Source organism: Bombina bombina, chromosome 5 (genome assembly GCF_027579735.1).
Source record: "Bombina bombina isolate aBomBom1 chromosome 5, aBomBom1.pri, whole genome shotgun sequence".
Lineage (NCBI taxonomy): Eukaryota > Metazoa > Chordata > Amphibia > Anura > Bombinatoridae > Bombina > Bombina bombina.
The window spans coordinates 421,858,429-421,876,889 of NC_069503.1; the positions used below are offsets into that span (position 1 = coordinate 421,858,429).

General features: G+C 41.0%; 1 protein-coding gene across 2 annotated transcripts in view; it reads left to right on the forward strand.

Annotated features, from left to right (window-relative positions):
- Positions 1–18,461, forward strand: part of CNOT10 (CCR4-NOT transcription complex subunit 10) — a 359,909-nt gene that overhangs the window by 153,848 nt on the left and 187,600 nt on the right. For both annotated transcript variants that reach the window (XM_053714260.1, XM_053714259.1), the window contains exons 13-14: positions 17,960–18,136; positions 18,237–18,317. In XM_053714260.1, the coding sequence (XP_053570235.1) occupies positions 17,960–18,136; positions 18,237–18,317 (258 nt within the window). The remainder of the gene's footprint in view (positions 1–17,959; positions 18,137–18,236; positions 18,318–18,461) is intronic.

Genomic DNA, 18,461 nt, shown 5'->3' on the forward strand with positions numbered 1-18,461 from the left:
GTGACATTTTCTAAAGTGATCAGTAACGCCATGTACCACATTCACCTTTTCAATATTTTTCAGATGTTCCATCATTCTCCTTTTGATGTTTCTTTTAGTTCTTCCTATATATTGTTTCTCTTTGTAAGGTGTATCCAGTCCACGGATCATCCATTACTTGTGGGATATTCTCATTCCCAACAGGAAGTTGCAAGAGGACACCCACAGCAGAGCTGTAATATAGCTCCTCCCCTAACTGTCATAGCCAGTCATTCTCTTGCAACTCTCAACAAGCTAGGATGTTGTAGGAGAGAGTGGTTAAATATAGTTAGTTTATTTTCTTCAATCAAAAGTTTGTTATTTTTAAATAGTACCGGAGTTGTGCTATTTTATCTCAGGCAGTAAATAGAAGAAGAATCTGCCTGAGGTTTCTATGATCTTAGCAGGTTGTAACTAAGTTCCATTGCTATTCTCACATATGTCTGAGGGGATTACACAGATGAGGTAACTTCAGCGAGAGAATGGTGTGCAGTTTATTCTGCTATCAGGTATGTGCAGTTATAATTTTTTATAGAGATGGAAAACACTAGAAAATGCTGCTGATACCGGATTAATGTAAGTTAAGCCTGAATACAGTGATTTAATAACGACTGGTATCATGCTTACTCCCAGGGGTAATACCCTTATGATATTGCAATATAAACGTTTGCTGGCATGTTTAATCGTTTTTATATATGCATTGGTGATAAAACTTTATTGGGGCCTAGTTTTTTCCACATGGCTGGCTTAAATTTTGACAAGAAACAGTTTTACTGAGGCTTTCCACCGTTATAGTATAAAAGTTACAGTTGGTGCAGTTAAAATTACAAACTGTGACATCCAGCTTCCCTCAGGAGTCCCCTGTATGCTATAGGACATCTCTAAAGGGCTCAAAGGCTTTCCAAACTCGTTTATTGGGGAAGGTAGGACCACAGCTTGCTGTGGCAGTTGGTTGTGACTGTTAAAAAAACAAACAAAAAAAAAAAGTCTATTTCGTTTTTTTGATCTGTTTTTTGAACTAAGGGGTTAATCATCCATTTGCAAGTGGATGCAATGCTCTGCTAGCCTATTACATACACTGTAAAAATTTCGTTTGATTTACTGCATTTTTTCACTGTTTTTCAAATTCTGACAAAATTTGTTTCTCTTAAAGGCACAGTACCGTTTTTTATATTTGCTTGTTAACTTGATTTAAAGTGTTTTCCAAGCTTGCTAGTCTCATTGCTAGTCTGTATAAACATGTCTGACATAGAAGAAACTCCTTGTCCATTATGTTTAAAAGCCATGGTGGAACCCCCTCTTAGAATGTGTACCAAATGTACTGATTTCATTTTATGCAATAAAGATCATATTCTGTTTTTAAAAAAAATTATCACCAGAGGAATCTGACGAGGGGAAAGTTATGCCGACTAACTCTCCCCACGTGTCAGACCCTTTGACTCCCGCCCAAGGGACTCACGCTCAAATGGCGCCAAGTACATCTAGGGCGCCCATAGCGTTTACTTTACAAGACATGGCAGCAGTCATGGATAATACACTGTCAGCGGTATTAGCCAGACTACCTGAACTTAGAGGTTAGCGAGATAGCTCTGGGGTGAGACAAAATGCAGAGCTGACGCTTTAAGAACCATGTCTGATACTGCCTCACAATATGCAGAAGCTGAGGAAGGAGAGCTTCAGTCAGTGGGTGATGTTAATGACTCAGGAAAGATACCTGATTCTAAAATTTCTACATTTAAATTTAAGCTTGAACACCTCCGCGTGTTACTTAGGGAGGTTTTAGCTGCTCTGAATGACTGTGATACCATTGCAGTGCCAGAGAAAATTTGTAGACTGGATAAATGTTTTGCAGTGCTGGTGTGTACTGATGTTTTTCCAATACCTAAAAGGTTTACAGAAATTATTAATAAGGAATGGGATAGACCAGGTGTGCCGTTCTCTTCCCCTCCTATTTTTAGAAAAATGTTTTCCAATAGACGCCACCACACGGGACTTATGGCAGACAGTCCCTAAGGTGGAGGGAGCAGTTTCTACTCTAGCAAAGCGTACTACTATCCCTGTCGAGGACTGTTGTGCTTTTTTAGAGCCAATGGATAAAAAATTAGAAGGTTACCTTAAGAAAATATTTATTCAACAAGGTTTTATCCTACAGCCCATTGCATGCATTGCCCCTGTCACTGCTGCTGCGGCGTACTGGTTTGAGTCTCTGGAAGAGGCTTTACAGGTAGAGACTCCATTGGATGACATACTTGGCAAACTTAGAGCACTTAAGCTAGCCAATTTTATTTCTGATGCCATTGTTCATTTGAATAAACTAACGGCTAAGAATTCTGGTTTTGCTATACAGGCGCGCAGAGCGCTATGGCTTAAATCATGGTCAGCTGACGTGACTTTAAAATCTAAGCTACTTAACATTCCCTTCAAGGGGCAGACCCTATTCGGGCCTGGTTTGAAGGAGATTATTGCTGATATCACGGGAGGAAAAGGTTGTGCCCTTCCTCAGGACAGGTCCAAATCTAGGGCCAAACAGTCTAATTTTCGTGCCTTTCGAAACTTCAAGGCAGGTGCGGCATCAACTTCCTCTAATAATAAACAAGAGGGAACTTTTGCTCAATCCAAGACGGTCTGGAGACCAAACCAGACCTGGAAAAAAGGTAAGCAGGTCAAAAAGCCTGCTGCTGCCTCTAAGACAGCATGAAGGAACGACCCCCTATCCGGTAACGGATCTAGTAGGGGGCAGACTTTCACTCTTCGCCCAGGCGTGGGCAAGAGATGTTCAGGATCCCTGGGCGTTGGAAATTATATCCCAGGGATATCTTCTGGACTTCAAAGCTTCCCCCCCCCAAAAGGGAGATTTCACCTTTCACAATTATCTGCAAACCAGATAAAGAGTGAGGCATTCTTACACTGTGTACGAGACCTCCTAGTTATGGGAGTGATTCATCCAGTTCCAAAGGAGGAACAGAAACAGGGTTTTTACTCAAATCTGTTTGTGGTTCCCAAAAAAGAGGGAACCTTCAGACCGATTTTGGATCTAAAGATCTTAAACAAATTCCTCAAAGTTCCGTCGTTCAAGATGGAAACTATTCGTACCATCCTACCACTGATCCAGGAGGGTCAATATATGACTACAGTGGATCTAAAGGATGCTTATCTTCACATTCCGATACACAAAGATCATCATCGGTTTCTCAGGCTTGCCTTTCAAGACAGGCATTACCAGTTGTAGCTCTTCCCTTTGGATTAGCTACAGCCCCAAGAATCTTTACAAAGGTTCTAGGGTCGCTTTTGGCGGTCCTAAGGCCGCGGGGCATAGCAGTAGCCCCTTATTTAGACGACATCCTGATACAGGCGTCAAACTTCCAAATTGCCAAGTCTCATACGGACGTAGTACTGGCATTTCTGAGGTCGCATGGGTGGAAAGGGAACGAGGAAAAGTGTTCTCTATCCCCACTCACAAGAGTTTCCTTTCTAGGGACTCTGATAGATTCTGTAGAAATGAAAATTTAGCTTGATGGAGTCCAGGTTATCAAAGCTTCTAAATTCCTGTCGGGTTCTTCATTCCATTCTGCGCCCTTTGGTGGCTCAGTGTATGGAAGTAACCGGCTTAATGGTAGCTGCAATGGACATAGTGCCGTTTGCACGCTTACATCTCAGACCGCTGCAACTATGCAGGCTCAGTCAGTGGAGCGGGGATTACACAGATTTGGCCCCTCAACTGAATCTGGACCAAGAGACCAGGGATCCTCTTCCCTGGTGGCTATCTCGGGTCCATCTGTCCAAAGGTATGACCTTCGCAGGCCAGATTGGATTATTGTAACACCAAATGCCAGCCTTCTAGGTTGGGGTGCAGTCTGGAACTCCCTGAAGGCTCAGGGATTGTGGACTCAGGAGGAGTCTCTCCTTCCAATAAATATTCTGGAACTAAGAGCGATATTCAAGGCTCTTCAGGTTTGGCCTCAGTTAGCAACTCTGAGGTACATCAGATTTCAGTCGGTCAACATCACGACTGTAGCTTACATCAACCATCGAGGGGGAACAAGAAGTTCCCTAGAGATGTTAGAAGTTTCAAAAATAATTCACTGGGCAGAGATTCACTCTTGCCACCTATCAGCTATCCATATCCCAGGTGTAGACCACTGGGAGGCGGATTTTCTAAGTCGTCGGACTTTTCATCCGGGAGAGTGGGAACTCCATCCGGAGGTATTTGCACATCTGATTCTCCGTTGGGGCAAACCAGAACTGGATCTCATGGCGTCTCGCCAGAACGCCAAGCTTCCGTGTTACGGATCCAGGTCCAGGGATCCCAAGGCGACACTGATAGATGCTCTAGCAGCGCCCTGGTCTTTCAACCTGGCTTATGTGTTTCCACCGTTTCCTCTGCTCCCTCGACTGATTGCCAAGATCAAGCAGGAGAGAGCATCAGTGATTCTGATAGCACCTGCGTGGCCACGCAGGACCTGGTATGCAGATCTAGTGGACATGTCATCCTTTCAACCATCCAAATCTAATTTCTCTGAGGCTGACTGCCTGGAGATTGAATGCTTGATTTTATCAAAGCGTGGCTTCTCCGAGTCAGTTATTGATACCTTAATACAGGCACGAAAGACTGTCACCAGAAAAATTTACCATAAGGTATGGCATAGATATCTTTATTGGTGTGAATCCAAGGGTTACTCATGGAGTAAGGTCAGGATTCCTAGGATTTTATCTTTTCTCCAAGAAGGTTTGGAAATAGGATTGTCAGCTAGTTTCTTAAAGGAACAGATTTTTGCTCTGTCCTTTTGCACTAGCGTCTGGCAGATGTTCCAGACGTTCAGGCTTTAGTTTGAATCAAGCCTGTGTTTAAAGCTGTTGCTCCACCATGGAGCTTAAACTTGGTTCTTAAGGTTCTTCAAGGAGTTCCGTTTGAACCTCTTCATTCCATAGATATCAAACGTATCTTGGAAAGTTCTTTTTTTTTTTTTTTTTTTTTGGTAGCTATTTCCTCGGCTCGTAGAGTCTCTGAGCTATCTGCCTTACAATGTGATTCTCCTTATCTGATTTTTCATACGGATAAGGTAGTCCTGCGTACCAAACCTGGGTTCTTACCTAAGGTGGTATCTAACAAGAATATCAATCAAGAGATTGTGGTTCCATCCTTGTGTTACACAATCTGGACGTGGTCTGTGCTTTAAAGTTTTACTTACAAGCTACTAAAGATTTTTGTCAAACATCTGCTTTGTTTCTTGTCTACTCTGGACAGAGGAGTGGTCAAAAGGCTTTGGCAACCTCTCTTTCTTTTTGGCTAAAAAGCTTAATCCGCTTAGCCTATGAGACTGCTGGACAGCAGCCTCCTGAAAGGATTACAGCTCATTCCACTAGAGCTGTGGCTTCCACTTGGGCCTTTAAAAATGACGCTTCTGTTGAACAGATTTGCAAGGCGGCGACTTGGTCTTCGCTTCATACTTTTTCCAAATTTTACAAATTTGATACTTTTGCTTCTTCGGAGGCTATATTTGGGAGAAAGGTTTTACAGGCAGTGGTTCCTTCCATTTAAGTTCCTGCCTTGTCCCTCCCTTCATCCGTGTACTTTAGCTTTGGTATTGGTATTGGTAATTAATTTCTCCAACATAGGTGTGTCCGGTCCACGGCGTCATCCTTACTTGTGGGATATTCTCTTCCCCAACAGGAAATGGCAAAGAGCCCAGCAAAGCTGGTCACATGATCCCTCCTAGGCTCCGCCTACCCCAGTCATTCTCTTTGCCGTTGTACAGGCAACATCTCCACGGAGATGGCTTAGAGTTTTTTAGTGTTTAACTGTAGTTTTTCATTATTCAATCAAGAGTTTGTTATTTTCAAATAGTGCTGGTACGTACTATTTACTCAGAAACAGAAAAGAGATGAAGAATTCTGTTTGTATGAGGAAAATGATTTTAGCAACCGTAACTAAAATCCATGGCTGTTCCACACAGGACTGTTGAGAGCAATTAACTTCAGTTGGGGGAACAGAGTGCAGTCTCTTACTGCTTGAGGTATGACACATTCTAACAAGACGATGTAATGCTGGAAGCTGTCATTTTCCCTATGGGATCCGGTAAGCCATGTTTATTACGATTGTAAATAAGGGCTTCACAAGGGCTTATTTAAACTGTAGACTTTTTCTGGGCTAAATCGATTGATTATTAACACATATTTAGCCTTGAGGAATCATTTTATCTGGGTATTTTGATATAATAATATCGGCAGGCACTGTTTTAGACACCTTATTCTTTAGGGGCTTTCCCAAAGCATAGGCAGAGTCTCATTTTCGCGCCGGTGTTGCGCACTTGTTTTTGAGAGGCATGGCATGCAGTCGCATGTGAAAGGAGCTCTGATACTTATAAAGGACTTCTGAAGGCGTCATTTGGTATCGTATTCCCCTTTGGGTTTGGTTGGGTCTCAGCAAAGCAGATACCAGGGACTGTAAAGGGGTTAAAGCTTAAAACGGCTCCGGTTCCGTTATTTTAAGGGTTAAAGCTTCCAAAATTGGTGTGCAATATTTTCAAAGCTTTAAGACGCTGTGGTGAAAATTTGGTGAATTTTGAACAATTCCTTCATGTTTTTTCGCAATTGCAGTAATAAAGTGTGTTCAGTTTAAAATTTAAAGTGACAGTAACGGTTTTATTTTAAAACGTTTTTTGTACTTTCTGATCAAGTTTATGCCTGTTTAACATGTCTGAGCTACCAGATAGACTGTGTTCTGAATGTGGGGAAGCCAGAATTCCTATTCATTTAAATAAATGTGATTTATGTGATAATGACAATGATGCCCAAGATGATTCCTCAAGTGAGGGGAGTAAGCATGGTACTGCATCATTCCCTCCTTCGTCTACACGAGTCTTGCCCACTCAGGAGGCCCCTAGTACATCTAGCGCGCCAATACTCCTTACTATGCAACAATTAACGGCTGTAATGGATAATTCTGTCAAAAACATTTTAGCCAAAATGAACACTTATCAGCGTAAGCGCGACTGCTCTGTTTTAGATACTGAAGAGCATGACGACGCTGATAATAATGGTTCTGAAGGGCCCCTAAACCAGTCTGATGGGGCCAGGGAGGTTTTGTCTGAGGGAGAAATTACTGATTCAGGGAACATTTCTCAACAAGCTGAACCTGATGTGATTACGTTTAAATTTAAGTTGGAACATCTCCGCATTCTGCTTAAGGAGGTATTATCCACTCTGGATGATTGTGACAAGTTGGTCATCCCAGAGAAACTATGTAAAATGGACAAGTTCCTAGAGGTCCCGGGGCTCCCAGAAGCTTTTCCTATACCCAAGCGGGTGGCGGACATTGTAAATAAAGAATGGGAAAGGCCCGGTATTCCTTTCGTCCCTCCCCCCATATTTAAAAAATTGTTTCCTATGGTCGACCCTAGAAAGGACTTATGGCAGTCAGTCCCCAAGGTCGAGGGAGCGGTTTCTACTTTAAACAAACGCACCACTATTCCCATAGAGGATAGTTGTGCTTTCAAAGATCCTATGGATAAAAAATTAGAAGGTTTGCTTAAAAAGATGTTTGTTCAGCAGGGTTACCTTCTACAACCCATTTCATGCATTGTCCCTGTCACTACTGCCGCATATTTCTGGTTTGATGAACTGCTTAAGGTGCTCGATAGTGACTCTCCTCCTTATGAGGAGATTATGGACAGAATCAATGCTCTCAAATTGGCTAATTCTTTCACTCTAGACGCCTCTTTGCAATTGGCTAAGTTAGCGGCTAAGAACTCTGGGTTTGCTATTGTGGCGCGCAGAGCGCTTTGGTTGAAATCTTGGTCGGCTGATGCGTCTTCCAAGAACAAGCTACTAAACATTCCTTTCAAGGGGAAAACGTTGTTTGGTCCTGACTTGAAAGAGATTATCTCTGATATCACTGGGGGTAAGGGCCACGCCCTTCCTCAGGATCGGCCTTTCAAGGCAAAAAATAGACCTAATTTTCGTCCCTTTCGTAAAAACGGACCAGCCCAAGGTGCTACGTCCTCTAAGCAAGAGGGTAATTCTTCTCAGGCCAAGCCAGCTTGGAGACCAATGCAAGGCTGGAACAAGGGAAAGCAGGCCAAGAAACCTGCCACTGCTACCAAGACAGCATGAAATATTGGCCCCCGATCCGGGACCGGATCTGGTGGGGGGCAGACTCTCTCTCTTCGCTCAGGCTTGGGCAAGAGATGTTCTGGATCCTTGGGCGCTAGAAATAGTCTCCCAGGGTTATCTTCTGGAATTCAAGGGACTTCCCCCAAGGGGGAGGTTCCACAGGTCGCAGTTGTCTTCAGACCACATAAAAAGACAGGCGTTCTTACATTGTGTAGAAGACCTGTTAAAAATGGGAGTGATTCATCCTGTTCCATTAAGAGAACAAGGGATGGGGTTCTACTCCAATCTGTTCATAGTTCCCAAAAAAGAGGGAACGTTCAGACCAATCCTAGATCTCAAGATCTTAAACAAATTTCTCAAGGTCCCATCGTTCAAGATGGAAACCATTCGAACTATCCTTCCTTCCATCCAGGTAGGTCAATTCATGACCACGGTGGATTTAAAGGATGCGTATCTACATATTCCTATCCACAAGGAACATCATCGGTTCCTAAGGTTTGCATTCCTGGACAAACATTACCAGTTCGTGGCGCTTCCTTTCGGATTAGCCACTGCTCCAAGGATTTTCACAAAGGTACTAGGGTCCCTTCTAGCGGTGCTAAGACCAAGGGGCATTGCAGTAGTACCTTACCTGGACGACATTCTGATTCAAGCGTCGTCCCTTCCTCAAGCAAAGGCTCACACGGACATTGTCCTGGCCTTTCTCAGATCTCACGGCTGGAAAGTGAACGTGGAAAAGAGTTCTCTATCCCCGTCAACAAGGGTTCCCTTCTTGGGAACAATTATAGACTCCTTAGAAATGAGGATCTTTCTAACAGAGGCCAGAAAAACAAAGCTTCTGGACTCTTGTCGGATACTTCATTCCGTTCCTCTTCCTTCCATAGCTCAGTGCATGGAAGTGATCGGGTTGATGGTGGCGGCGATGGACATAGTTCCTTTTGCGCGCATTCATCTAAGACCATTACAACTGTGCATGCTCAGTCAGTGGAATGGGGACTATACAGACTTGTCTCCGAAGATACAAGTAAATCAGAGGACCAGAGACTCACTCCGTTGGTGGCTGTCCCTGGACAATCTGTCTCAAGGGATGATGTTCCACAGACCAGAGTGGGTCATTGTCACGACCGACGCCAGTCTGATAGGCTGGGGCGCGGTCTGGGGATCCCTGAAAGCTCAGGGTCTTTGGTCTCGGGAAGAATCTCTTCTACCGATAAATATTCTGGAACTGAGAGCGATATTCAATGCGCTCCAGGCCTGGCCCCAGCTTGCGAGGACCAGGTTCATTCGGTTTCAATCAGACAACATGACGACTGTTGCGTACATCAACCATCAGGGGGGAACAAGGAGTTCCCTAGCGATGGAAGAAGTAACCAAAATTATTCTTTGGGCGGAGTCTCACTCCTGCCACCTGTCTGCTATCCACATCCCAGGAGTGGAAAATTGGGAAGCGGATTTTCTGAGTCGTCAGACATTGCATCCGGGGGAGTGGGAACTCCATCCGGAAATCTTTGCCCAAGTCACTCACCTGTGGGGCATTCCAGACATGGATCTGATGGCCTCTCGTCAGAACTTCAAAGTTCCTTGCTACGGGGCCAGATCCAGGGATCCCAAGGCGGCTCTAGTGGATGCACTAGTAGCACCTTGGACCTTCAAACTAGCTTATGTGTTCCCGCCATTTCCTCTCATCCCCAGGCTGATAGCCAGGATCAAGCAGGAGAGGGCGTCGGTGATTTTGATAGCTCCTGCGTGGCCACGCAGGACTTGGTATGCAGATCTGGTGAATATGTCATCGGCTCCACCTTGGAAGCTACCTTTGAGACGAGACCTTCTTGTTCAGGGTCCATTCGAACATCCGAATCTGGTTTCACTCCAGCTGACTGCGTGGAGATTGAACGCTTGATTTTATCGAAGCGAGGGTTCTCAGATTCTGTGATCGATACTCTTGTTCAGGCCAGAAAGCCTGTGACTAGAAAGATTTACCACAAAATTTGGAAAAAATATATCTGTTGGTGTGAATCTAAAGGATTCCCTTGGGACAAGGTTAAGATTCCTAGGATTCTATCCTTCCTTCAAGAAGGATTGGAAAAAGGATTATCGGCAAGTTCCCTGAAGGGACAGATTTCTGCCTTGTCGGTATTACTTCACAAAAAGCTGGCAGCTGTGCCAGATGTTCAAGCCTTTGTTCAGGCTCTGGTTAGAATCAAGCCTGTTTACAAACCTTTGACTCCTCCTTGGAGTCTCAATTTAGTTCTTTCAGTTCTTCAGGGGGTTCCGTTTGAACCCTTACATTCCGTTGATATTAAGTTATTATCTTGGAAAGTTTTGTTTTTAGTTGCGATTTCTTCTGCTAGAAGAGTCTCAGAATTATCTGCTCTGCAGTGTTCTCCTCCTTATCTGGTGTTCCATGCAGATAAGGTGGTTTTACGTACTAAACCTGGTTTTCTTCCAAAAGTTGTTTCTAACAAAAACATTAACCAGGAGATTATCGTACCTTCTCTGTGTCCAAAACCAGTTTCAAAGAAGGAACGTTTGTTGCACAATTTGGATGTTGTTCGCGCTCTAAAATTCTATTTAGATGCTACAAAGGATTTTAGACAAACATCTTCCTTGTTTGTTGTTTATTCAGGTAAAAGGAGAGGTCAAAAAGCAACTTCTACCTCTCTCTCTTTTTGGATTAAAAGCATCATCAGATTGGCTTACGAGACTGCCGGACGGCAGCCTCCCGAAAGAATCACAGCTCATTCCACTAGGGCTGTGGCTTCCACATGGGCCTTCAAGAACGAGGCTTCTGTTGATCAGATATGTAGGGCAGCGACTTGGTCTTCACTGCACACTTTTACCAAATTTTACAAGTTTGATACTTTTGCTTCTTCTGAGGCTATTTTTGGGAGAAAGGTTTTGCAAGCCGTGGTGCCTTCCATTTAGGTGACCTGATTTGCTCCCTCCCTTCATCCGTGTCCTAAAGCTTTGGTATTGGTTCCCACAAGTAAGGATGACGCCGTGGACCGGACACACCTATGTTGGAGAAAACAGAATTTATGTTTACCTGATAAATTTCTTTCTCCAACGGTGTGTCCGGTCCACGGCCCGCCCTGGTTTTTTTAATCAGGTCTGATATTTTATTTTCTTTAACTACAGTCACCACGGTACCATATGGTTTCTCCTATGCAAATATTCCTCCTTAACGTCGGTCGAATGACTGGGGTAGGCGGAGCCTAGGAGGGATCATGTGACCAGCTTTGCTGGGCTCTTTGCCATTTCCTGTTGGGGAAGAGAATATCCCACAAGTAAGGATGACGCCGTGGACCGGACACACCGTTGGAGAAAGAAATTTATCAGGTAAACATAAATTCTGTTTTTTTTTTTTTTTTTTTTGAGGTAGCAATGGCATACACAAACAAACTCTTACAATGTAATGACAACACTCCCATACACATACATCAGGTTTCATATCTCTAATACAAAGGCATCTCCTACAAGTAATGAATACTACCGGGTCCAGAACAAAAACAGGTTCAATTAGCCATAAGCAGCACCTCTTTTATAGATAAACATTTTACCGTGGAAAAGAAGTTTCTTAACATGAATTAATTATAAGACCTATCTTTCTTGTAGGAATCTGAAAGGAAAGAGGTAGGTCTTGGGTATCCACAATATAAACGTCAGATTATCATACATAGCTGAAACCTCAGTTTTCTTTTAAGGTAGACTCATGGAGTAACTACTTCTCTGGCCACTTTAGGATTAAATTAAATGGTAGTTACATATTGACCACTCTTGGGTCACTAGGATAATAAGTGCTTAAACTATAATAATTTAAAGCCACCTTTGGGCTTGACAGCTTAACATATAAGTATATATAGGCACCTTTTATAGTATTAGGGAGAATACGCAAGATCATATGCATTAAGGAGCCATAATGATTAGAAGAAACTAGATAGACTAATAGAACTTCTGGCTTAGTATACATAAGTACTAGCTCTCAAACTATCAATGGATAGGGCGTTAATAAAATATTCTTTAGTATTATGGCCTCCTAACTATGTAAAGGCCTCTCCTGGGCCTTAAGCAGCTACTTACAGAGCACAGGAGGTTATATATAATGACAACGACTTAGGTCCTTCTTCGACCTATAATTATCTTCTATAACAGTAACGGGTAAAACTAGGTTTGGGAATGATTCTTATTCTGGCCTTCTGACCATATAGAGGCTTCTCTTGGGCCTCACACAACAATATACTAAACATAGGAGGTTTATATACTTATAACAGATAATGCTTAGGGTAGGGCAGAGACTCCCTAACACTGCCTAGATTTGCGGAGGATTTTAATCACCCCTAACCGCATAATTTCCCTGTAAGGGGGGGGGGGGTTACTTATGTGGAAGTTACTACAGATGCTATTACAGAAGATAATACTTTTAAGATATATGGGCCACTTTTGGACCTCTAGGCTACAAAAAATATATTTGAATATCATATAAAAGGAAATTCCAGATAAAATAAGCGGTCCCACGGTGGTAATAGGAGCATAAAACTTGGAAACAAACTATATGCTGTAAGGGTTAACATGAGACTATATGACCCTATCTCATATTAGCACAGAACATCTCTATCTCTAGTATATAGTATATATGGCAACACATACCAAATGGTTTCCCCACAAAGTGATTATCCAACTAAAGCAGAGAGGAACTACATTCACTCATATACAAGTGCAGAATATGCCATAAATATTTGTCAAAATCATACATTAGAAAAACACATGTGAGAGAATACTTTCCCGGCACCCAAAGATATATCTGGCCCTGCTATTTGGAGTACATGGGGTTACACTTGGACATAGCCTGCTCTAAACTACATTGGATGATAACTCCACAACATGGTGGCCTTTCATATTAGTTTTATTATCGCCATAGTCTAGCACTGTACATAGGTGGAAATCTAGTATTTTCATATAGGTATAATAAAGTTTAGGTATATTCTTCCACACTGCCAAGGAGGGGCAAGGGTAGGGTCAGGACATATCACTCTGCCTCAGCCGTGGACAGAGCAAACTAAAAAAGTACCATGGCCCTTACTAAAGCCAAAATCATATGTGTGTACCTTTTACCCTTCCAAGGAACTATGTAGAGTATGAACTATTCTTAATAACGAAGGCGGTAAATTGTATAGATAAGTGACCACAAAACTCTTTCAGCAATACAGTGTAGTCAAGACAGGCATAGAGGCACTGATAAATATCATTGTTGCTTGAGGTTGTCTATAGAACCCACTCTGCATATTTAAAAGAACAGTAACGATGCAATGGGAAGCATTAGAGAGAGTACATGGACTGGGTAATAAACATCAATAAACAGTCATTGCATCAAATGTGGTAATCCATAAACAAGGCTCATGCCCCAGGTAAGCTGCAAGGAACGAAAGAATAGGGTTTGTACATGCAACTAGGGAAGATGATAGCTAAAAAGGAGGCCACTTACATGAGTCACAAAACAAATATTTCAGGCTTTGAGGCCATCATAAAGTTATAGTATTTTTAGCGCTCAATGGTAAGTCACAGCAATGGGGACATTTCTATCCTATGCCAGATCTATAGAGGCAGTTCCACTGTAGGTTGAGGACAAGCGTTTTTTGTTTGCAATAGTCCCTATCTTGTATCTCAAACAGCCTTGCAGTGTCCATATGCTGACCGTACATAACTTTCCGTGGGTTAGTAGAGGTCACATTCCCCTGCCGGGTAACTGAATTGGAGCGGTCTACTATGGTCTCCTGCAGCTCCCACCTTATATCTCCTTCCTCTGGCTTGGGTTTACATGTCGGTTGCGAGGGTAGCATGGTACCTAACGGCACTATCTGTGGACATGGGGTATCCCTTACCTCAGTAGTTGCTTCCTGCACCTCAAGGCTGAGCAACGGACTGCGGGTAAGGACATCTCTCTGTTGCGCAGCAATAATTTTATCAAAAATAATGTGCTCAACTCCTCCATGATCTGAACCCTGTGTAAGCGTGTGATACACTACGCACTTACTTGCTGATCCAAAATGGCAGTTCGTGCTAGGCGTCGTCTAGGCCTTCAATCGGCTATCCTCTGTCTCTTTCCCCCTGCCGGCTGTTTGTCGTTCCAGCTTGTGTTCCTTGTCAGGGCAGTCAAGTATGGGAGACCCACCGATGCGGTAAGTGTTGATGTGAAGGGTGTCGCTAGAAGGTGCCAGGAGAGGTACTGCTCATGGGGCTATTACCCAAGCGACCGGTCTTACGCCCATGTCCTCGCCACTAATACTCTGGGTGACCTTCCACTGCTCAGTAAATGACCCCATCTGCCCTCCAACACAAACGGCTCAGCCGTTGCACTCGATGAAAGCGGGAGGAGAGACCACCATTACTCTTCTCTCCCTTTTGTTGAGCTTGGTATGTTCAAATCAGGGGTATCATATAAATATAAATACAAATAAATATAATGTAGCTCAAGCATTTTTTAATCATAGGGTTAATTATTATTGTTGTATTATTATTATTATTTTAATAATAATAGAATCAAATATCACATTTTAATTCACAAGTATTGTATGTAGACAAATAGGATTGCATACATCATTTTATTAACATGTTCAGTATTAAAATTAGGGATTATTATTTTAGACCCATCAATTAGGTCAGTCTTTTGCATTCTTGAGTCAGTTTAGAATGTGTTTTTAAATGTAAAATATATAGGCAAATGGGAACGCATAAGTAAATTTGTTTTATGTGTGTATGTGTATATATATATATATATATTTCTTTCAATGAATATCATATCCTGTCTATGGAGAGTATGCAGATAGGTGAAGGGGATATGGATACAATGTTTATCTATTTATTTATTTGAAAACATGTTTAAAAATGTTTAATAAGTATATAATATTGTTTGAATAGATTAGGCACTCACTATTTTTATACCCTTCTATGCTATGCATGGTGTGTGTGTGTGTATATTTATGTATGTATGTGTATATATATATATATATATATATATATATATATATATATATATATATATATATATATGTGTGTGTGTGTGTATGTATATATATATATATATATATATATATGTATATATATATGTGTGTGTGTATATATATATATATATATATATATATATATATATATATATATCTCAAAACTGGAAACTTTACTTGCCTGCATAGCGCAACTGTTTGTAAGAAAAGTATCAGATGAATATTACTAGGTAAGAGCAGTGACGTAGGGGTGGGCGTTCTCTGACTCATGTGAATAAAAGTCAGCAGTAAGGTGGGCTGTCAAAAGCCTCTGACGAAGCGGATCCTCCATGAAACGCATTAAGCCACGCCCACCATACGTCACGCAAACGTCGACACGTGTTGTCTGGCGATTCATGCAAACAGGTGCTAACACGGCCTTAGGTGAATATACCGATTAGGCATATACAGGGGACTATACAACTAACGAGTGTGTGGTTATCCCAGCAAGCCTAGGAATTCTACCTTTATAAGCTATTTATGATTCAGCAGCAATTGTATACCGTGCAAGCCTGAAGGGGAATGACAAGTTACTAACAACAAGCCTGAGGGACTTGCATCTTTAAAGTGAAGGTCAATTTTTGGTATTGTCAAGACATCATGTATAAACATATGTTAAATATATTACAGTCGCTGAATTTATATGTATAAAAAACTATTGCTTTTCATGTAAAATGTATTTTTATATACCTCCGTTATCGCGATTAGCTCCGCCTCTACAACACTTCCTTATTCTGCTCTTATGACGTCTCTTTGTTTGTTAGAAGTGAACTACGCTCGTGCACCCGTGATTTCTTTTAAATGCGCATGCGTATCCTCAACTCAACAGCGCATGCGTTTCAGTAAGTGCCGTAACTTAGTATCCAAACTAAAAACTAAACTATATAATGTTTAGCTGTTATTATGAGAGCAGAATAAATGAATAAACATAAAATACGTTTATGCAGGATCTGTTGTGTATATATATATATATTAGCAATATATATTTTTTAACATGTGCAACTTAAATATTTTGACAGCTTACTATTATAGCAAAATAAAGTATTATAGATTGTTGGAAATAAAATTATATAATGCTGGATCATGAAAATATTGTTGACCGCAGTAGGTTTTTAACAATGAAGGAAGAGAATTAATAATTACAATGTTAGCCCATAAAATACGTTTATGCACGATCTGGAATATATATATATATATATATATATATATTAGCAATATATAAATATTTTTTAACATGTGCAACGTAAATATTTTAACAGCTTACTATTGTAGCTAAATATAGTAGTATAGATTGTTGGAAATAAAATTATATGCTGCTGGATCGTGCAAATATTGTTGACCGCCGTAATGAAAATAATGAATAATTACGTTAGCCCAATAAATTAATACCTTGATTATTCACAAATCATTCAGTAAGCAAGTATAAATCGATAGTAATATAGCACTATTAGTTTGGTAGATGCGCAGCGTTATCGTTATTACCTATTCTTATGCTTACAAGCGAATTTGCTAGGATGCACGAGAGAGTGATGCTGTAGATTCAATGTATGATTATGAGAGCTGACAACGCATGTGCGTTACATGAACGAGCATGCCAATGATGATGTGCTGTTTGCTTAAACGCATGCGCATAAGGTGGCGATGACGAAAGAGAAAAGGGGCTGGACGCCACGGGGATAAAATATCGATTGGAGATGAATTATGTCAATCAATGAAGACACAATGGCGGGCGGATTGTACAGCCAAAAACGGAGCGGATTAAAAAAGTAAAAATTACAACTTTTTATTGCGTTCACATATAATTTGATGAATGAACATCATAATGAATTTAGCTAACATATTGAAAAATGCTATCCACAACGACAGACTTGACCTTCACTTAAAGTCCTGTGTAGGAATGCACACCGTATTTTAGTAGCAGCTGCCAGGGTGCAATGTCAAAAAAGTATGTACTGTGCAAAAAAGGAAGCACTCACTGGTCATTTATAAATAAAATATAGCTTTTAATGATGCAAAAGGTTAAAATGTTGGGAAAAACATGACGTTTCGATGCCTAACTGGCATCTTTTTCAAATGTCCCAAAAGATAAATCCGAAGTGGTCACACCAGCTATGTCGTTTTTCCCAACATTTTAACCTTTTGCATCATTAAAAGCTATATTTTATTTATAAATGACCAGTGAGTGCTGCCTTTTTTGCACAGTGTATGTGTGTGTATATATTTATATATACACACACACACACATGGTTGCTAACAGAACACATAGGGTGAGACAATGACAATAGGCATATATATGCAGCCACCAATCAGCAACTAGCACCCATGTGCTTTTGCTGCTGCTGAGCTTACCTAGATAACCCCTTCAACAAAGGTTAACAAAAGAAAGAAGCAAATTTAAATAATATAAGTCAATTGGAAAGTTGTTTAAAATTGTATTCTCTGTTTGAATCGTGAATGTCTAATTATGATTTTACTGTCCCTTTTAAATGTTTTTTTGAAAGGGACAGTAAGTTCCCACGGGAATAGGGCCCTCAATTCCTCCTGTATGAGTTTGTAAATGTTGTTCTGTATCTTACAAGTCTTGTATTGTTTTATTTAAATGAATCGTATCCATGGACAGCGCTGCGGAATATGTTGGCGCTTAATAAATAAAGTATAATAATAATAATAATTTTTTTTAAAACATTTTTGCTTCTGTACTTTTTATATACATTTTTATAGTATATTTCTAAGTCTTGCAAAACCTTTTCTTTTACTAAATGAGGATTTTTATATAACATTATTCCCTACAGTGATGGGGAGTCAACTGCTATTCCTGTAGCCAGCATGGAATTTGCAGCCATATGTTTGAGAAATGCTTTGCTGCTTTTACCGGAGGACCAGCAAGATGTAAAACAAGAAAATGGCTCCAAAAGTGGTGTGCAAACAGGCAACACGGACTCTGGTGGAGAAAGCAGTGAAGCATGCAGGTAAGTACACACAATGCTTTTACACTTCAATAACTTAACAGTAGCTTTGTTAGTAGTTGTAATATGGTTGTCCTAAATTAATTTCTTCTTTTTTTTATAGTAATAAAAGCCATGACGGAGATAAATTCATTTCAGCCCCACCTTCTTCTCCCCTTAGAAGACAAGAGCTTGAAAGTTTAAGGTAATTTTATGATTCATATGCTACAAATGAAAGCGGCAAATTATCTTGCAATGTCATCGTTTATTTGTAAATTGCCTGCTACCAAATTACATTGATTCATGTTCTATCAAAAGAAAAAAAGATACACAACAGACTAAACAAAAC